The sequence below is a fragment of the Thamnophis sirtalis genome, unplaced genomic scaffold (assembly GCF_051295495.1).
Source record: "Thamnophis sirtalis isolate CommonGarterSnake01/CBP01778 unplaced genomic scaffold, rThaSir2_p1.2 scaffold_3, whole genome shotgun sequence".
NCBI lineage: Eukaryota > Metazoa > Chordata > Lepidosauria > Squamata > Natricidae > Thamnophis > Thamnophis sirtalis.
The window spans coordinates 130,517,512-130,539,652 of record NW_028261383.1 but is presented as its reverse complement, the minus strand read 5'-3'; the positions used below and the strand labels follow the sequence as shown (position 1 = coordinate 130,539,652).

At 43.1% G+C, this 22,141-nt stretch overlaps 1 protein-coding gene across 1 annotated transcript in view; it reads left to right on the top strand.

Moving 5' to 3' along the window:
• The window catches only part of DNAH17 (dynein axonemal heavy chain 17), a 145,529-nt gene that overhangs the window by 9,308 nt on the left and 114,080 nt on the right, over positions 1-22,141 (top strand). Inside the window, exons 8-20 of the mRNA XM_087710100.1 lie at positions 6,138-6,293; positions 7,893-7,979; positions 8,220-8,387; positions 8,617-8,733; positions 11,103-11,371; positions 11,519-11,714; positions 12,685-12,831; positions 14,850-14,958; positions 15,270-15,373; positions 16,173-16,313; positions 18,987-19,130; positions 20,308-20,490; positions 21,859-22,113. Coding sequence (XP_087566226.1) covers positions 6,138-6,293; positions 7,893-7,979; positions 8,220-8,387; positions 8,617-8,733; positions 11,103-11,371; positions 11,519-11,714; positions 12,685-12,831; positions 14,850-14,958; positions 15,270-15,373; positions 16,173-16,313; positions 18,987-19,130; positions 20,308-20,490; positions 21,859-22,113 — 2,076 coding nt within the window. The remainder of the gene's footprint in view (positions 1-6,137; positions 6,294-7,892; positions 7,980-8,219; positions 8,388-8,616; positions 8,734-11,102; positions 11,372-11,518; positions 11,715-12,684; positions 12,832-14,849; positions 14,959-15,269; positions 15,374-16,172; positions 16,314-18,986; positions 19,131-20,307; positions 20,491-21,858; positions 22,114-22,141) is intronic.

The window sequence follows — 22,141 nt, the reverse complement described above, 5'->3', positions numbered from 1 at the left end:
AAGGAATTTTATAATGCAAAGAATTTCAAATGAAATTTATCTAGTCCGTTGTCCATTCCTCTTAAGTTTTTAAAGGTATGGCTTCCAAGAAAAGCTCAAATATAAATGTAGCATATTACAGGCTTCTCTTAGTGTTGATAGATTGGGTAGATAAAGAGTGGTGCAGAATTAAGGGGAATATCATCACTTTTACCCACTTTCTTTATGGCATGCTATCTTGCATTTGGCATTCAAGAGAAAGAGTGGGTCTCATGAACCAGGACAATAATACTAAAAGTCATTCAGGTTTGAAGTATCCAAAAATGCTGTGATTGGTTTTTTCTTCCTCTTACAATTTAGTCTTATAGAGGTTCAATATAGGTTTTTAGAAATTATTTCAGTTAATTCAAGATTGAATTAATGTTGCTTTTGCATCTTGGAGCGAAGGGAAAGGACGCGACAAACGGGTATGCGAAACAGCAACCTTTATTCAGAACATAGTAACTGCGATTCAACGTGGCGTGGTTCGCGCCAAACATTTATACCTCCGGGTTTGAACGAGGAGCCAATGGGGCGTCGAGTAGCTCGACCAATAGGGGCGAGGATTGAACCGGCTCCGCCCGGGAACCAATCAGAAGGGAGTTCTTTATTCCCGCGCTTGTATTTCCCGCGCTAGTATTCAACACCCCTCCCCCCCCAGTCAAAGAGTTCCCTCAGGAAGGGCAAACATAGTCTTGCAAGTAGGCGGGACGGTGACGTTCTCGTCCCGACCTTCGTGGCTCCCCGGCGGTTGTCGTCGGGGGGGGAACCGCCGGCGGAGGTGTGTCCGTGGCAGGGCGGTGACTCTGCGATGCGGCCCCGTGAGATGGCGCTGGTCCCGGGCCCCGTGCCCGATGTCCAATTGTCCGGGGAGGCGTCTCCGTGGCAACAGGAGTGTCCGACAGTGGCTCCGTGCAGCCTGGTTGGGGTGTAGGTTCAGAGTCTCGATAAGGGCTTCGAGGAAAGGAGTAGCCGGGTGAGGCGCGTCTGTCCGAAAAGTTCGCACCGGCTTGTCCCCCGTTCCCCGTGTGGAGGCGGTCCGTTGGGGGGAAGGTCAACGAGGGTGGCTCGTGCTGAGAGCGGGTGTCTGAGAGGCTCGGGCCGTCTGTTTCCGCGGGGAGGCGTCGCCTTAACTGGTCCACGTGGCGCCTCCATTGTGTTCCGTCGGCCAGGTCGACCCTGAAGGAACAGGGGCCAGTCAGGGCTGTAATGGTTGCGGGAACCCACCGTGGATCCCCAGAAAAGGAGCGGGCCCATACAGGATCCCCTAACTTAAACGCGTGGGAAGGGAGGGCCCCCAGGTTGCTCGGCAGATCCCCTGCGTAAAGTGGATGGAGCCTGTCTAGGGGGGTTCGCAATCTCCTACCCATCAAGAGCTCCGCGGGACTTTTATTAGTTGTTGGGCAGGGTATGGAGTGCTGGCTCAAGAGGTAAGCCGCCACTCTTTCTTGCCAGTCGCCCTGGTCCATGCGGCCCAAGGCTTCTTTGGCTGAGCGAACTGCGCGCTCCGCCCGGCCGTTACTAGCTGGGTGATAAGGGGCTGTGGCTGCGTGTCTGATTCCTTGTTCGGCCAGGAATTCTTGGAACGTGGTGGAGGTAAACTGGGGCCCATTATCTGAGACTATCACATCCGGTAACCCATGTGTGGCGAACATCTTGCGAAGAGCCCTCACTGTACTCTCTGCTGTGGTGGAGGTCATGATTACCAGCTCCACCCACTTGGAGTAAGCATCGACTACTATCATGAAGTTTCGGCCGTGGAAGGGGCCGGCAAAGTCAATGTGTAAACGGGACCATGGGCCTCTAGGGATTTCCCACTCACGAGGGGCGGCTGTGGGGGGATTCGGCCTAGAGTTTTGGCAGATCCTGCATCGGCCTACGAAGTCTGCAATTTCCGAATCTAGCAAGGGCCACCACACATAGCTACGGGCTAGGGCTTTCATTCGCGCTATGCCTGGGTGGTTTTTGTGGAGTGCGGGCAGGATTCGTGCCCGCAGGGCTGTGGGGATCACTACCCTATCCCCCCAGACAAGACAACCCCCGTGAAGGGCGAGTTCGGCTTGTCGTGCCTTAAATGGTCGGAATTCTTCCGCTACCTTTTCCGTGGGCCACCCCCTCAAAACCCATGAGGCTACCTGGGATAGGACGGGGTCAGCCTTTGTGCAAGCTGCGACGTCCGTGGCAGAGACGGGGAGGTCGGATTCGGCGATGGACAAAACAGAGAGAGCGGGCACGTGGGCTGTGTCCGTCTCTGGCAAAGGGCAACGGCTCAGGGCGTCTGCGTGCCCTAGCTGCTTACCCGGACGGTATAACAGCGTATACGAATACGCCGTTAGGAACTCCGTCCAGCGTGTCATGCGGGGAGACAAAATGGGGGGGGTTGGCTTGTCGCCTGCCAGTAGCCCCAGGAGCGGCTTGTGATCCGTGACAAGGGTGAAATTCCTACCATAGAGGTAGTCATGGAACCGCTTAATGCCGGACACTGCAGCCAGGGCTTCTTTATCGATTTGGCTGTAGTTCCGCTCCGTGGAGGAGAGTGTCCTGGAATAGAAAGCTATGGGGGCTTCTGAGCCGTTCGGGAGGGCATGGCTCAGGACCGCCCCTATGCCATAGGGAGAGGCGTCGCAAGTTAGGACTAGGGGCATCCTATCGCTATATTGAATTAGGACTGCCGACGAGGTCAAAATGTCTTTTATAGCCGCGAACGCGTGCGCTTCACGGCTACCCCATTTCCAGGCCGCTGACCGGTCAAGTAGTCGGTGTAGCGGCTCAGCTAGCGACGCCTTGTGGGGAATAAAAGGGGCGTAAAAGTTTAAAAGCCCCAGGAACGCCTGCAATTCCGCCCTAGAGGTGGGTACAGGTGCGTTTTTGATGGCGGCAACTTTGGAAGGAGTGGGGTGGATGCCTTGGGCATCAATGAGGAACCCCAAGAATTCTACTTTGGGAACAGCAATTTCGCATTTGCTGCGCTTTAGTTTCAGTCCTGCCTCCCTAAAACGTGTGAGGACCTCCCGCAGTATTTTCAGGAGTTCCGAGTGGCTGGGGGCTGCGACCAGGACGTCGTCGAAGTAGGGAACGACACCTGGGAGCCCGTGGAGCAACCGCTCCATGAGGCTCTGAAAAATTCCCGGGGCAACCGAAACGCCGAATTGGAGGCGGCGGCAACGGAAGGCCCCGCGGTGGGTGACGATGGTCTGGGCTGTAGCCGCATCGTCGTCTACGGGAAGCTGCTGGTAGGCCTGTGCCATATCTAGCTTGGCGAAAATGCGGCCTTGCCCTAGGGAGTGGAGTAGGTGTTGTACTACGGGGACCGGATATGGATTTGCCTGCAGGGCCAAATTGATGGTCGACTTATAGTCGGCACATATTCTCACCGATCCGTCGGGTTTGACCGGGAGGACTATGGGGGTTTCCCAACGGGCGTGATCTACGGGCTCGATTACCCCCTGCTCTATAAGCTTATCAAGTTCAGCGTCTACCTTTGCTCTCAATGCGAAGGGGACCCTGCGTGCCTTCAGCCTAATGGGAGCGACCTGGGGATCGAGGCAGAGGGAAATGGGGGTGCCCTTATAACAGCCCAATTTCCCGTCGAACACATCTGCGAACTCGTCTAGAACGCTATCTACGGTGAGGGGAACTACCCTGTGCACCCCCTCTATGGTGAGGCCCAAGGCGGGAAACCAATCCAACCCAAGGAGAGCGGGCAGATCGTTCCTGACGATTAGAACTGGGAGTTTCCCCTTAAAGTCTCCGTATTCCACCCGGATGTGGAATATTCCTGCCGTGGGAATCCCGTTTCCCTGGTAGTCTAGGAGGGAGACCCCGACGGGGCGCAATTTGCTCTGGGGAACCCCGGGACACAGGCGGGAAAACAGGGCCCAAGATAGGAGAGAACGGGAAGACCCGGAGTCCACCTCCATTCGACAAAGCTGACCTTCGAGTCGGACGGCGGTGCTGATTTTGCGATCGCCGGCGGGAACGTGGGAAGCCTGGTAGACCACGCAGTCGGCGCTGGAGGGCTGGTAGGTCGAGTGGCAGTCCTCAGCTCGCCTCGCGGGACGTGGCTGTTGGCAGCGTTGCGGTGCCTGGCGCTGGTCGCTGGGCTGCATGAACGATGGGGCTGGCACGAGAGCCCGGCAGACCTTGGCGAGGTGTCCTTCTCCTCGGCAGCGGCGGCAGACGGCAGAACGGAACGGGCAGGATGCGCGGCTGTGGCGGCCGCCGCATCCGCGGCAAGGGGCGTTTGAGGCTGGCTGAGCTGGCGTCGGTGGTTGCTGGTGTGGCCTCCGCTTCGGCTGCGTCCTCATTTGCCCGACGGTTTCCTCCTCCTCGTCTTCAGTAGGAGAGAGGTCGTCGACGAGATTCGTCTGGGTGGAAGGCCCCGCGGCGGTTTGCGCGGGGGGTTTCAGCTGGAGGCGTTCGATGTCGGCCGTGGATTGTTTGGAGAGTTCTGCGGCTCGCGCGGTCTCCACGGCTTGCACCAAGGTGATTTTGTGGTTCCGGAGCATGCGGCTGCGCAAATGCACGTCGCGGACCCCGCATACAAACTGCTCCACGAGGTTCTCCTCCAGGTCTGCAAAATCGCACTGGGCGGCCACGGTGCGCAAAGCCTCTAGAAACTGGCTGATGGATTCGTTGGGCTTCTGCACTCGGCGGCGGAAGGTGAAGCGGCGTGCGATCAGAGAGGGTGAGGGAGCGTAGTGGTTCCTCAGCCTGGACATCAGCTCGTCCCACCCAAGTTTGTAGGCTGGCCTCGGGGTGGCCAGGGCTCTCGCAGAGGCGAACATGGAAGGCTCACAGCAGGACAAGAAGAAGCTGCATTTCTCCTCGTCGGTCTGTGCCTGGTTTCTCGATGCGATTAAGTAGCACTCGAAACGCTCCATGAAGCCGTCCCATGATTCTCCGGCAGACCCGAATGGCGCGAAAGGAGGAAGCGCTGATGCCATCGTGGTGTGGAGCCAGAGAGGGGAGGAAGAGGGCGGAGAAAAATTTTGCGTTCGCTGCCGGAGTTCTCAGCCTGAGATAGCGTTCGTGCCGGTTCAGACGCGGTGGCAGCTGGCTTGTTCTTCTCCGTGGTCGCGGGAATCGGAATCCCATCCTCGTCGCCAGTTTTGCATCTTGGAGCGAAGGGAAAGGACGCGACAAACGGGTATGCGAAACAGCAACCTTTATTCAGAACATAGTAACTGCGATTCAACGTGGCGTGGTTCGCGCCAAACATTTATACCTCCGGGTTTGAACGAGGAGCCAATGGGGCGTCGAGTAGCTCGACCAATAGGGGCGAGGATTGAACCGGCTCCGCCCGGGAACCAATCAGAAGGGAGTTCTTTATTCCCGCGCTTGTATTTCCCGCGCTAGTATTCAACAGTTGCCCAGCATTTTTATTTGACCAATCAAAGGAAAAAACGAAGGAGCAAGCTTTCTTGATCTGCAGTGTTACGGATGGAAGACAATCTTGCATATGATTGATTTTGCCATCACAGACAGAAGTGGGTTTCCGCTGGTTTGCCCTGGATCGGGCGAACAAGTAGTGGCGGTGGTGGGAGGCTCCGCCCACTTGCCCGGACACTTCTGCGCATGCGCACGAGTGAACCGGTAGTAAAATAAATTGAAACCCACCACTGACCACAATCTCTTGTGCATTCAGGGTGTGGGCTCCAGTTTATATGAAAACAATTTGCCCTGAAACTAAATAAAGACTTTAGAGATTGAGGGACTGTGCAAATTAACCCCAATAATTTGCCAGTGAAGAAGCACTGCGAGAGAAGCATTTCTGATTATGTCTGAACATTGCATCCAGAGAAGGGAATATAGGTAGAGCCAGGATGGGGAATCTTTACCCTGTCAACAACTCTGGGCCTTCTCTCATAAACTCTGCTTTCTCCTCTTTGCCACTGCTATTCCATAAGCCAATCTGAGACATTTCTTCTACCAGATAGTCCATCCTGAAAAGACTTAAATACCAGCATAAACAAAGGAGACTTTCATCTGGTAACTATGTTACTGAAACAACCCTTCAAGCATGAGACCATTGATTGCCAAGCTGTTAATGACATTTCAGTCACAATGTCTGGTTTTATAAGCCTTGTTCATCTTTATTTGCCTCTTTTCCTGTTTAGACACGTACCTTTTTGAGTCCCGAGGAAGTGCTGAAAGGCTTGCAAGGCGAAATTGAGGAGGTTTTATCTGGAATCAAGGTGGCCATTGCTGTGATTGAGAAACTCTACAAGACCTATGACCTTTGCTCCAATGATACAATGCCTTCTTTTTTTAAGGTTAGCCACAACAGCCAGAGCAGCAGAACCTGGTGAATCTTAGAGGGAATATTACTGTAAGCTTCTCAGAGTATGGGAAAGAAGAGGGCGGTTCGCAAAGCATTAGTATCACATAAGAAATCCTTAGTTAATGACTATAATTGACACTGGGAACTTTGTTGCTAAGCAATGTGCTCGCAAAGTGAAAAAAATCACATGACTGTGCCAATCAGGGGTGGGGTCTGGCTGCCATTACTACTGGCTCGGTGCCCGAAAAATTTTGCACATATACACGTTTGCACTTAAAATGATCTGCACATGCACACAACATTAAAAAAGGAATAAAAATCACATTTTTTTCAATGAAGATTGCTCTGCGCATTTGCAGAACAGAAAATCAAGATGGTGCCACCAAGGATAGAACCTGTACGGTCACGTATCCGCTAGAGTTACTACCTATTCGGCCGAATCGGATCTTCCCCATTGATTTTCTTCTCAAAAGCCAGTGGTGAAGATCACAAATGCCAATTACACACCCAACAAAATGCTGCAAATGTCGGAATTGTGTGCCAAGTGCCCAAATTGTCATCATGCAACTGGGGGGACCCGGCAATAGCTGCAACTTTGAGGACCAGCCATAAATTTCCTTACTAACTTCAAACAATTGTTGAACAAGTGGTGATTAATGGAGGACTGTCCCCATACAGCATCTGCATGTACTTCCGTTGTCAGGAAATATCTGCCCTAATGAACTTAGAGATAAATTGGCAAATGTATCCCGTTGCCAAGAATTCAGCCCTTACCACAATCAAAAAGCAAGATTCTCACAAAAGGTTTAACTGGATTAATTCAAATAGAGAAGGTTATTAGGATACAGGACAGCTAAACTGCTGAAACCCATATATAGAGGCAACATATATTCATCTACCCTGATTGGATGATCTTTCTATCACCCCTATGCACACTTTGGAAAGAAAGAGCAGTCACACAAATCACATTGTTTCATTAAAGGTGTCTCCTATGGCCACCCTGTCATGTCATGTTGTAAGAATGGCTGATGGTCAGATTCTGAAAGATCTCCTTTATGGAGAATTAGTGCAGGGAAAGCGCCCCAGAGAGAGACTACAGCTGCGACATGAGGATATCTGCAAGAAGGATCTAAAGGCCTTGGCAATGGACATTAACAGCTGGGAAACCTTAACCTCTGATCCTTCAGCTTGGAGGCTAAAGACACAGCATGGCCTTCTCCAATTTGAAGAGACACTTATTCGGTAGGCTGAGACAAAGAAGCAGTCCCAGAACCAGTGAAATCTGGGTACTGGGCAGGGGACAGAATGTATCTGCCATCAGCGTGGAAGGGATTGCCACTCTTGAATTGGCCTTTTTAGCCACACCAGATGTTGCTTTAGAACTTCTTTCCAGAGCACAATACCATAGTCTTTTGAGACTGAAGGATGCCAATGATGGCCACCAGTAGCATAGATTGGAAAGAATTTAAGAAGCAAAGTTCTGTAAATATTTCTTACCTCTTTTTTTTGAGACCTGATATTAGGTATTGCAACAAGATGGGTGATAAATGAATTTAATAAATAAATAAAATATTTTTATTTATGTTTTCAGGATAAAGAACCTCAGTACTGGGAATTCCCCTCTACTCTTGTCTTTACAAGAATGAATTTATTTTTTCATAGATTGAAGACCATAGAGGTAGGAATTAAGTAGCTGCTATAAAATGGGAAATGACTGCAATAAGAATTAGCATAAAATGATATATTCTTATATAAAAAGCAGATTATTTATATAACATATCAGTAGTTATAAAAATCTAAACTTTTAAACTCTATTTTTTAAAAAGTCTGAAATTAGATAAAATTGTTTTATGAATAATAGCACTTAATTTTTTTTTAAAAAAAATCTGTGAATAATGTGGTTATATGTCTTTTTAAGGAACTTTATGTGACTGCAATTGAATTTTTCAAACTGGAGAAAATTGAACTGGGAGGTGTGAAAGGCAATATCCTAGGGAGTTTGGTGTTCCAAATTTACGAAGAGGTTCTTGAATATGTGAAAGTTTTTGCAGAATGCAAATATGATCCATTAGATCCAGCAGATGAGGTTGGTCCTTTTATGACAGAAAACAAATGTACTAATAAAACTGATTAATTATTCATTTAATATAACCTAGGAAATCCTGGTGTTTATAATTGTTAGAGCAACAAATGCATTTCTTGTAATGTAAATTGGCCCAAATACTTCTCTGATTGGGAGTGGGAATAACTTCTGCCAGTCCACGTATATAGATATTAACTGATCTAATTTAGTCTATTACTTTTGTTATTTAAAGCAATTTGATGAAGATTATGCACATTTTGAGATCAAAATCCAGGATTTGGATAGGCGATTGGGCACCATTTTCTGTCAAGGATTTGCTGATTGTTGCAGTTTTGAATCAGCTGTCAAGGTACCCGTATTCCTGTGAAGCTTTACCTGTTTCTTATCTAACACTCTGGGTAGTAGGTGTGAGCCGCGGTGGCGCAGTGGTTAGAATGCAGTACTGCAGAATACTTCTGCTGCCTGCCGGCTGCCTGCCATTTAGTAGATCGAATCCTACCAGGCTCAAGGTAGACTCAGCCTTCCATCCTTCTGAGGTGGGTAAAATGAGGACCCAGATTGTTGGGGGCAATAGGCTGACTCTGTAAACCGCTTAGAGAGAGCTGTAAAAGCACTTAGACTTAAAGTGCTTATTGCTATTGCTAGTAGGACAAGCAGCTGTTTCTGTTCTTGCCAGAAAAAAACCATTTTTATGACCGGATAATCTGGAGGACTTTTCTAGTTCTATCTCTGATCTGAAGAACAAAAACTGTTTTTCTAAACTGTGCTCAATATGGAACAGCATTACTGAAACTTCTCAGACTCTTTCAGAATTAAACAACTCCCAAGATCAATCCCCACTCAATATATAATTTAACTTCACCCTAGCCCTCCAGAGATTGGGTAGATCAGTCCTACCATTATCTGTTCTTCAGAGAATGGAGAAGAAGCTACTGACTTGACAAAGGACTGGAAGCAGTGGTGGGATTCAAATCAACAACCAGTTCTCTGCCCTAATGACCAGCTGGGTAGGCGGGACTCAGTGGTCATATGACTAGGTGGGCAGGGCCAACTCAACGTCACTCACGTGGATGGCTGCTTTGCCTTAGCTGTTACAATGTAATAAGGATTAACCCGAGAGGCAGCTTTTGTAAGCAGGGCAATAAGGATTAGGCTAGAAACAACACCAGAATGTTTCCTTCCTGTCTTCCTTACAGCATTAGCCCTGTAAAGTGGAAAAAAACAACAACAGGTTCTCCCAACTGCTTAGAAAATTAACAACTGGTTCTCCCAAATAGGTGCAAACTGGCTAAATCCCACCACTGACTGGAAGTATTTCCAGAATTATTCATTTCACAAATCAGAAGAATTTTAATAGCACTTTTCACAGTAATATATTTGATTAGGGAACATAACTTTCATGAACTCTTGTTCACTTCATCAGATGCCAGGTTTCTTAAACTGTAGTTCATGAAAGTTTTGGGTATTAAGCAAATATGTTAGGCTGAAAAGTTAGTACCAGAATTTTTTTCTTGTTGGCTACCATAGACTAACATGGTTCTCTTCTTACAATATCTGCAATTGGAAGCACCAGATTTCTTTCACATAGAACCATTAACTTTATGGATTTTATTAAAAGTCCAGATCAAGATTCTGGGAGCAAGAAATGGGTAGATGAAATCTCACTGCTTCCAACTAATTATAATTAGGATTTTAAAAAAATTATCTGAAATTAATACAAATTTAAAATGTATGTAAATGTGTTCATAATATATTCCATTGCTATCATCATCAGTAAAATACAGTTTCAAGAAATGGGCTGTTCTTTTGATACATTGTCTCTCTTGTCTGATTAGCAGGTTGAAAAACACTGATATAAGGGTATACTTTTGAGGAATACACTGAAAAATGATGCAGGGTTTGCATGCAAAAAAATATCAATTCACCCATATTTCTATGAGCATTTTTATCCCCATTATATCGTTAGACAACAAAAGAAACGGTGATTTGTTGCAAAAAGAGTTAGTACTTGGATTAGAGAAAAGTTTTGTAAGATGATGCCGAACCTTTTTGGTTTTTTTTTTTAAAGGAATTGCCTGGCTGAACTCTGATTGTTTTTATGATAGCTACAAAATTTTAGAATTGCTAAAACCATAAGATAACAATAAAGCATTATTGCCATGAATGGGGGAAATATATTTTAAAGAACAAACAGTTTGATTCATGCTGCACAAATCACAAGTTGTGTGTTGTGTCCCAGTTTCTTTGTGTAGGAAGTAGATTCCTAAAAGCCAAGCAGCACAAGGAAAGAAACAGATAGTAGCTTTCACTCTGAATATAGCACAATGGAGGCATTGTTATTTGTGCTGTTGCATTCCTTGTATCTCTTCCATGGTTACCTTAGTTCACACTTCCTTGTATGTTTTCAATATGCGCATACATAAGTTTACATGATCATTCTCTTAATTACTGTTGTTTATCTCAGCAATTTTACTGGCACTGTTAATACAGATCTGAACATGCTTAGTAGTCACAGAATGGGGTCATTTGAAAAGAAAACAACATTGGGGATGAAGTTGCATACCAAGAAGCATGGCTAGGAATAACTGCTTAAAGAACCTCAAAAAGTTTCTGCAGATGTATATTGAAAGATGAGGGATATAAATCCCCTATATGTATACACGAACACACTCGCTCACTCACACATACACACTTATTCATACCACTTTTCTTCTCCAGCAAATCCATATGTTTTCATCTCTGTTGGAACGACCGTTGATCAAAGCAGACGCCGCTCCCCACTACACTACCCTTCTGGAGATGTTCAATGTTGAATTGGACAATGCAAAGATTTTGTATGATGCCCAGATAGAAGCTACTGAAACTGGAGATCATGTGCCTCCCATTAGCAAAAATATGCCACCTGTTGCTGGGCAACTGAAATGGGCTTTAGAACTCCAGGAACGATTGCAGAACCCAAGGAAAGAGTTGCATGCCATTGATCATCCGTAAGTAACAACCTGCCATTACTGACTGTCCAGTTTTTAGTAATATTTTCCCTGGAGTAGAATTACAAGCTATTAGCTTTGTTCAAGCTATTGTTAATTAAACTCTATTTCCCTTCTCGAACTGAGGGGTTTCTTTCCTCTTTGCAGGGTAATGGTCAGTTCTGAAGCCAAACTGATATATGGAAAATATGATGAGATGATACGTTTGCTGAAAGGCTACCGTGAAAGAATTTATGCACAGTGGATTTCCAGAGTTGATAGAGACTGCCAGTTTAATCTAGAGCAACCACTGATCCATAGAGATCCAGAAACAAGACTTATTAGTGTCAACTTCAGCAAAGAGGTTGGTAAAGGAAGTGGAAGCAAACTGAACAGTTCAATGTTCAGTTTGACTGCAAGTTTTTAGCCTTCTCCAAAATGGCAGACTATAGCTATATAGGACTATTTTCCCCCTGATTCTCAGACAGCGCTGACTCTTCTGTCTGGGAATGATGGGCATCAGTAGTGGGATTCAATTTTTTTTACTTCCAGTTCATGGCTTGGTGGGCGTGGCAGGGAAAAGGATACTGTAAAATCTCCATTCCCTCCTGATCAGCTGGGACTCGGAAGACAGAGAATAGTTGGAGGCGGGGCCAGTCAGAGGTGGTATTTACCGATTCTCCGAACTACTCAAAATGTCCATTACCGGTTCTCCAGAACTGGTCAGAACCTGCGGAATACCACCTTTGATCGGCATGGTCCGACATCTATGTATGATGTTTCTTTAGTATGCAATGACTGATCCTAGCAGAATCTTTCCCAAAATTATATACAGAAAGAATAACCTTACAAGGTTTTGAAATTAATTCTGTTTAAATGACATTGATTAGATTGCTTATGAGCTTTCAAGCTTTACAAGACTTTGATTGCACTGGTACATCAGATGATACGTTATTTGGTTACTGACTATCCAAATTCTTTTGCTACTCAGTAAAACCTGTAAGATTTCCTTATGCAGGCTGAAACCTTGCAATAGGAGGAGACGGTCCTTAGCTACTATTATCCCCAGCTTTGGATTCTTATAGCTGTTCTTTGCATTGAAAGGAAAGCTTCCTCAGCAACATGAATAGCAATAAGACTTACATATTAGCTACACGCAGCTTTATGTGGAACAGATTTTAACATATTTCAACATTATAGAAATGGATAAAACCAGATGGGTTCATACAACTTCCTGTTGTATTACAAGCATATCCATCACATTTTAGTTCAATTTTGTTTTCTATTGTATATTTGGAAAATCACTTATTTCTCATGGCTGCATTCCTATACAGCTCATAGCTGTTCTCCGTGAAGTCAAGTACCTGAACTTTCAGCAGCAAAAAGAAATTCCAGACAGTGCTGGCAGCCTTTTCTCTCAGAGTGGAACTTTCCAGAAGTTTGTGGATAACCTAGATCTCATTGTTGGCTGGTACAATAAGGTATTTATTTATGAACTGCCCAGTGGTGGGATTTAAAATTATTTACTACCGGTTCTGTGGGTGTGGCTTGGTGGGCGTGGCAGGGGAGGGATACTGTAAAATCTCCATTTCCTCCCCACTCCAGGGGAAGGTTACTGCCAAATCTCCATTCCCTCCCTATCAGCTGGGACTCTGGAGGCAGACAATAGATGGGGGCGTCAGAGGTAGTACTTACTGGTTCTCCGAGCTACTCAAAATTTCCACTAACGGTTCTCCAGAACTGGTCAGAACCTGCTGAATACCACCTCTGGAACTGTGATTATAAATCACACTCCTTCATTAGCAATAGAGATCAGTATGACTAACAATAAAATGGAGATAAAATAAAGTTGGAACTAAAGCATTAAGATTCATAAAGATTCAAAGAAAAAGGCATCAGCAAGACATTAATTATAGCGCACAGACACTAATCTTTTTTCAACAGCTTGTCAATTTAAGGCCAAATAGCTTGTCTTAATCAAAACATGGTTGCCCATCAGTGGAACAGGAATGCTATATCTTCCCTAGCAGTTCGTTCTTCATTTAGTAATCATTGCGAAAGCCCTCTCTATGGATGAGAGGTTCAAGAAAAGGTCCCAAGGATCTTAGAAACTAGGCAAGCTCTGTTGTCTTTCAGATAAGCCTCAAGACAATTAATAGTTCCTAAACAGTCTTTCAGTTGTGTCTGGAATCTACTAGAAATCATTCCAATCCATCTTTCATTATTTGCTAATCTGTAGAAGCTGTGAGTCACGCTAAGTGATGGTCTGAATAATGATTCATTCCTTAGGTAATGATCAGTCCATCACAACAGAATTATCAAACCTAAATTTTATGCCACCAAATACAGAAAACTGGAATCAAGTATACTTTGATTGATAAATAGTACCAGATGCTAATTTGGACATAATCCTGGAGCCCATCTTACACAGTAGTTTCAGATAGTCAAAGCTAAATCTACCCCCCCCCCCAAAAAAAAAGCAAGCCTAGGGAACTTGGGCACATTTCTCAGACTTCAGATGGTTGGGAAGGGAGGCTGAATCTCTGTTCCAAACACACAGAATGATGGAAAAGATCACAACAGATCTTTGGAAATCTGCCTCCGATCAGGCTAAGCTTGAAGAAATTATTTCTTTGAATGTCATCTACCCTGTCTCTGTGACGTAGAGTCAATCAGAATCCAAACCTGAGTGGCTATTTTTCAATGCCCTGACTTGGCATTTGGCAATAAAGTACTCAACTCAGAGAATTCTTATCTAGGCTTCCTGAACTAGAAGACGGTCGGAGTAATCAAATCCTGTCACAACTGCCTCCCAGTGTCATATTTTCTTCTTGCTTTTTGTTATAATCTTAGCAACTTCCCATTTTCTTCCACTGACCCCTTTTAAGACAAATCCCCCCCCCCCACCCGCTTAGCTCCATTAGATTATAAAGAGGCATACCCCATCTTTCTTTGTCAGGAAGAATGATGAGCTATTTCATGTATCCATCCATTCATTATGTGAATAAATTGGAAGGGATTATAAGAAAGCAGCACAATTCAGCCCTGCAAATAAAAACCTGTACTGCATATAAGCAATAGCACTTAGACTTACTGTACATACCGCTTCATAGTGCTTTACAGCCCTCTCTAAGCAGTTTACAGAGTCAGCCTATTGCCCCCAACAATCTGGGCCTGCAGTACTACATTCTAACCATTGCACTACTACGGCTCTTGTAATGTAATGTAACATAATATAATTTAATATAATTCTGCAAACTTCACAGCTTTTTTGAACTTGCTGAATGTCCACCACAAATGCTTCTAAAGCGGGACTCAGTTACCACAATAGCATTTCTTTTTTTTGACAAAAAATAATAATAATTCCCCCCCTCCTTAACTTGCGCATAAGCAAAAAAGTTTCGAGGACTAAAATAAAATATGCCACTATCAAGACAATACCATATATCTACAAAATGAGCTAAGAATGCATCCTGAAATAAACTGCCTATTTTTTTAGATCAAGAGAACAATTTTGCCAGTAGAACTTCCTCTGGTCAAAACTGAATTGGAAGAAATTGATGTTGGCCTAGAGAAAGCTGAGACCAATCTGTTTTGGAGTAATGAAGGTACATTTATCTAATACCAGCTGGGATCTGCCTTGAATCTCCTTATTTCCAAACTGGAGGGAGTGCGCTTCCAAATATCAGTTGCAGGAAGCAGTGGCAGGAGAGGAATATTTTTGTGTCTCTTTCTAGCAAGGACAACCAGAGGCCACCGATTTGCTTAGAAGGGCCAGCAGTGCCATTCTTATGTTCTTATGGCCTTTTGTTTCTAATGCCATTATATTGCAGTGATAAAATTGTGGGAACTGGATATTAACTCCATGGGAAATGATAGACTAGCTACTAACTAAGTTTCCCTTCCATTACCCATCCAGATGTTATGGATTATATTCAAGAGATGCGAAATGTTTTATATGATTTAGAGACAAGAATTCAAAAAACCAAATTAAATGTGGAGAATATTGAACAGCTTATGCAAGTGAGTAAAGCATTGCTACCAGACACTTTAAAAAAGGAGGTTCTTTGATTTTAGTTTTAATTTTGTTCTGCTACAGATTTATTTGTGACAACTGCTGTACAAGAACTTCCTATCCTGTTTCTTTTTTAAAAAAAGAGGAGGCTCCTTGATTTTTAGTTTTAACAGAATAGAATGACAGATTTGGAAGGTGCCTTGAAAGTCTTCTAGTTCAACCTCCTATACCATTTCAGACAAGTGGCTGCCCAGTCTCTTCTTAAAAGCACCCACAACTTCTGAAGGCAAGCAATTTCACTGGTTAATTGTTTTCACTATTGGGAAATTTCTCCGTATTTCTAGGTTGCGTCTCTCCTTGATTGGTTTATATCAGTTGTGTTTTGTCTTGTCTTCTGGTGCCTTGGGAAATAGGCTGACTCCCTCTTTTCTGTGGCAACCCCTCAAATATTGGAACACTGCTATCAAATCACCCCTAGCCCTTCTTTTTACTAGAATAGATAAACTGAATTCCTGCAACGATTCCTCATATGTTTTAACTTCCAGCTCCCTAATCATCTTTGTTGTTCTATTCTGCACTCTTTCCACAGTCTCTACCTCTTTTTTAATAATATGGCAACCGCTTTATAAAGCGTTAGTAAGATCACACTTGAATATGGTCTTACTAAGGCTTTATGAAGTGGTACTAATACTTTATGTGATCTTGATTCCATCCCTCTGTTAATGCAACCTAGGATTGCATTGGCTACAGATTTATTTGTGACAGCTGCTCTAAAGGAGTTTCGTCTTATCCTGTTTCTTCTCACAGGAATGGTCAGCTAGTCCTTTGTTTGAAAGGAAAGACAACAAAGAGACAGCCCTTCTTGATCTAGATGGAAGACAAACCAATATAAACAAACGCTATGCAGCAATCAAAGATGCTGGGCAGAAGATCCAGAGTATGGTGGAGGTATGAAGGAATGAGAGAAAGATAGTTTTCATAGTAATGTGGACTATTTGTTGAATGTTATGTTTGTCAATAGCACTAGTTTTTATACACTTTCAGAAACATAGGAAATTGTTTTATCATAATATATTATGACTTCATCTCTTTCAGTGTTGACCATAGTATTGCCTACATTGGTTAAGATAATCTTCATGAACCTTACTTAGATGCAGCAAGGATTAAATCTGAGATTTTTTGTATATAAAGAATGTGCATTATTCTTGCACTTCAGTCTTCCTTTATACCCTATGTGGCTACATTATAATATGAATATTTATTTTTGAAACTATATTATTACTAGCTACTTTTGGAGGGTTTTGCTCAGTGGAGGCTGTTAGCTTGAGATATGTGTACTCCTTGTAATGTGTGAAGTACGAAGCTGAGATACTTTGGTGGTAGGAAACCACAATATTTGTTTTAAGTCATTGATTTAGAGCATTTGTAGTCTTCCTTTTGAAGATTCATAAGGCAATTTACAAAATGACTTTAAAATACGCAAGTAGCTGTAAAGTGTGCTTAAGCATTAAAAGTGGTCCAGACTATTGAATAACTATTATTTTGCTAATTGAACTGCAAAGTAAACCCTTGAATAACATTAGTTCACACTCACAGGAGGTTCAAGTAAAAAGGTACAGTAAAAAAGATTTTAAGCTTTTTAAAAAAATATGTAACCTCTCTCAGCCAAATAATTTTTGTTCAGCCTCACATTTCCACCAGTCAAATTTGTAACCTTCCATATAAATACTTGTTTTCATGAATGAAAGGAACATGATAAGCATCAAACAGAATTATTTATTTATTTATTTATTTATTTATTTATTTATGGGCCATTAAGTTTCATTAATGGCATCAGAGGCATAATATTTTCTGGGTTTTGTTAAGTGGGCCTTTGAGAATATATGTATTTCAGCCTCAGTTGTCCATATATATAGAGAGAGACATTCTAACAATAAAATTTGTTACACTGAAAATGTAGCATTTAGGGTCCCAAGGCTGAAGATGAAAGAATGTAATCCACTCACGGATAGCTGAACCAAGAGAAGTTTATTGAGCAACCAGAATTGACATAATAATCAACAGCAAAATTATTAATCATGAAACATCATACTTATAGTGTTTGCAGTTTCTTTAGCTCTACCTACTTTATGTGTTATATCATTATTGGCTAACAAGTCTCCAAGGCACAATAATTGGTTAGTCCTTACATCATAGGTGTTCGTGAGAATGTGCATGTTGTTATAGCTGAATGAATCAAGTGTTATCAAATGAGTGAATAAAATGTTGCAGGTTTATTACTTTGTTTCATCCCGTGTCCTTGATCATGCCTGGGAACACTGCAAGCAAAGAATAGCTGACAGGCAAATATTTTCTGCAGATTGCTGCAGTTTTTACTTACACATGTAACCTCAGTTCTAAGAACCATCCAGATGATTCACTGTAAAAACCCTACGTGATACCACATGCTACACTCTCTTTTAGCATATTTTGGTCAGTCTGCCAGAAATGCAGTGAAGGCCTGGTTTTATCCCAAGCATGCTCATATTATGGTATCTACCTCTGTTTTCGAATCTAGAAATTGTCTTGCAAATCAATGTACAGCTGATAGCATTTCCCTCCCCTTGCCCCCCTCCCAGTTAAAAAATACAGACAATGCTCTGAGGGAAGCATATGCTATTTTAGAAATAGAAACGTTACAGGAGTTCCTGTCTAGGAGGGAAGAAACAATGCCCCAAATGCACTATATGGTAAAAAAAAATGTTATACAGGCAGTCCTCAACTTACAACCACATTTGAGCCCAACATTTCTGTTGTTAAGTGAGACAGTTGTTAAGTCAGTTTTGTCCCATTTTATGACTTTCTTGCCTCAGTTGTTAAGTGAATCATTGCAGTTGATAAGTTAGTAACTGAGTTGTAAGTGAATCTGGCTTTCCTATTCACTTTGCTCATCAGAATCATACCAGTGGTCATAAATATGAACCAGTTGCCAAGCATCTGAATTTTGATCAAATGATCATGGGAATGCTGGAAGGGTTGAAACTGTGAAAAACAGTCAAAAGTCACTTTTTTCAATGCCATTGTAACTTTGAACGGTCACTAAATGAACTGCGGTAAGTCAAGGACTACAAGCCATCAGTGTGGATGCAGGGCAGTGGTGGGATTCAAATAATTTAACAACTGGTTCTTGGCCTTAATGATTCCTTCCAAAAACCAGTTCACCCACTGCTCAGAAAGTTAACGACTTATTCCTTAGCCTTTCCCTTCTCCTGGCAGCTCTGCGCATGCACACACTGCAGTGGTGGGATTCAAATAATTTAACAACCGGTTCCCTGCCCTAATGATTTCTTCCAACAACCGGTTCTCCAAAAGTGGTGCGAACTGGCTGAATCCCACCACTGATGCAGAGCCATATGTGATGGGATATGCTTAAAGTGAACATGTTTTTAATCTCTTAGTTCTCTCCCATAGTTTCTCTTTACTGATATTGGAAATGATATCATATGTGTACTGGTAAATTCTAGTTACCGAAGTATTGTTGAATGACTCTTTCTATGACCATTAAAGCAATTACTATTGACAGAAAGGATCTGATTAAACTTGATTCACTGCTTCTCTGAAATATTTTTTTTCTATCTCCAGGAAAATGCAGACTTGTTCAAGGTTGACAAGACAACTGTAATATGGTCTCATTATGTAGAATATATAGACGAAATAATCTTAGATGGCTACTTTAAGTTTATTCGCAAATCACTGCAGTTTCTACTCAGCAATATGGCAGCCGATGTAAGTAAATGAAGTTTCAGAAGTATTTTTTCCTTTAATACTACCTTTGAAACACAAAGATATTAAGGGGCGCAAACTTGCATACTAATTTGAAGATGTTTGCATGAAAGCTCAATAAATTAAATCTCTGTGTCCAGAGAGGCTTTCTTAGTATAGGTAGCCCCCGACTTACGACCACAATGTAGCCTAAAAGTTATGTTGCTGAGACATTTGTTAAGTGAATTTTGCCCCATTTGATGACTTTTCTTGCTATCGTTGTTAAATGAACACTGCAGTTGTTAAGTTAGTGACGTGGTTGTTAAGTGAACCTGGCTTCGCCATTAGTTTTATTTGTCAGAAAGTCACAAAAGGTGATCATATGAACCTAGGACACTGCAATGGTCATAAATATGAGTCAGCGGCCATGCGTCTGAATTTTGATCATGTGACCATGGGAATGCTGCAATGGGGTGCAGTGTGAAAAAACCGGCTGTAAGTCACTTTTTTCTAGTGCCGTTGTAACTTTGAACGCTCACTAAATGAACCAAGGACTACCTGGTAAAAGTAATTAAGCAAGATGTGTTAGCGCCCACATATTTTGTAATGAGCCTACAGTGCAATACAATTGCTGTTTAATAGTGCTCAAAATGACATACTGATACAAGAGCAATTTTGGATTTACTGGGTTCACAGCTCTTCTCCTCTTCTATGTGGCCCACAATTCTTGTTGACTCCAGGGGGTTGCATGCATATTCCCCTCCCACTGAAACCTTTGGGAATTATTCTTTTGAAAACTGTGGAGGTGGGGAGAGCAAGCACTGTATGTCCTGCTGCTCCCCCGTACTGCTCTTCCCTTGTTTTACAATTGTTCTGCACTTTATTATTACCATTCTCAACCAATCTGAATAACACAAATCAGAATGATTCAAAATACAAATAAAGAAAAGTGATATAAAGGGATAATTTTCTTTTGAATCCATAACATACTGGTCTCTTTATGTACCTGCTGATTAAATTGTCAGATTCTTTAAAATGATTTAATATCACTTCAATGAAAGCAAGTCTGCTTTATACATTGAAATAGGACTGTAACAATAATGATAAGACCAAGGGCCCAGTGAGCTTGTAGAAAAGGAACAAAAATTTTATACATGAGACTGAAAACTGGCAAATGAAAACTGCACCGATGTGCTTTCAGGCCAATGTTGCCCCGTTATTTGAAGTACGGATGGAGTTGTATAAAGATGACTTAAGGTATCGTCCATCACTGGAAGTTGGAGTAGAACATGGTTTTTTGGAAATGGTAGAAAACTTAATGAATGATATCTATGAAACAGCAAATCTTATACCCCGACTGGCAAAAGGGAAACACAACTATAAGGTTAGTCCCAATCTAAGGATTTTTTTTCACCTGAATAAATCTAGGGCAAGTGATAACCAGTCAGGCAAGAGTTGATTATTGCTTTCGTTCAAAATGCCTTGAGGGCATCAAACTAGGTCCACCTGGCTTTACACAAAGTACTGATTGTTTCTGATGAGGCAAAGGGAGAGCAGTGCTTAAATTTTTAAGAATAATTAAATGCGCCCCGCAATTTCTGCATACCTTTCTGAGGACAGAACCATGCAGTGATGTATGTGCTAGTCATTCCCAACTCTAGGGGGTGGTGCTCATCTCTGTTTAAAAGCCAAAGAGCCAGCGCTGTCCAAAGACTTCTCCATGGTCATGTGGCTGGCATGACTAAACACTGAAGGTGCCTGGAACACTATTACCTTCCCACCAAAGTGGGTCCCTATTTTTCTACTTGCATTTTTGCATGCTTTCAAACTGTTAGGTTGGCAGAAGCTGGGACAAGTAACGAGAGCTCACTCTATTATATGGCACTAGGGATTCAACCACCAAACTGCCGACCTTTCTGATCGACAAGCTCAGCATCTTAACCCCTGAGCCACCATGTCCACAATGTCTCTTTAAGCAATTGCTAATTGAACACCCAAGGAATAGCAAATAATGGGCACAACAGCTATTAATGGGCACAACAGCAAATAATGGGCACAACAGCAAGCAGGCACAACAAATCACGAGCATTGTAAATTGGTATTAATGGGCTGGTGCACATCTCTTACTTTTTTTTTTTTTTAGAGGAGGGTTGAGTCAAAGGACAGCTCACTAGCCATGATGTTAATAGTGATGATGATTTCCTGTGGGAAGGTAGTATTGCAGGCATTCTTCATTCTGTCCCCAAAATAATTGTGTGAGCTGGGATGAGAAATAGCAATGTGTGAAGAGTGAGGCAGTGAGCTCCAGGATTGAGTGGGAACCTGAACGTGGACCTTCCCTGCCCCAGTTCAGCAGCTTCAACAGTAGCTATCTTGAAAAAAATCCTCTTCTACCATTAAAAACATATTAACCATTGCAACATGTTCATGTACGGTAATGCACATTGTTGCCCCAAGGGATCTTTCCCCCACTTATAATTATTTGATTTATACGTTTTGTTACCAGATAGAGATTTCCTGCAAATTTCTCCTATAGTTAAAAACAAAAATGGGGAAACAGACAGGTACTATGAAAGAAGCAACACAAGCTCCTTCTCAATAGATAGCAAAGAAGCAGCCCTGGAATACTCTAATTATTAAGAACAAATACATAAAGGTTCATTTAATACAACACATGACTTTTTTTTTAACAGGTGGAAACTAGCTGCTTTATGTAATTGCCTAATGCCAGTATTGTCCTTGATGTTTGCAGACTGACTTGGAAGATAATGGAGAACTAATGGAGATGAGGGAGGAAGTGGCTAACATTGTGGTGAATGCCATGAAGCAGGGCGAGGAATATCAAGACTCCTTCGAAAAATACTCCTACCTTTGGATGGATGATCCCCAAGAATTCATGCAGCGCTTCCTGACTTTTGGGCATGCTCTCACACAGGAAGAGCTTGAATCTCACGCGGAGGAGTATTTGCCACATGTTGCACCCACTCTTGAGCAATTCCAACTACAGGTTAGAAGAGGAGGGGATGGATAGGTCA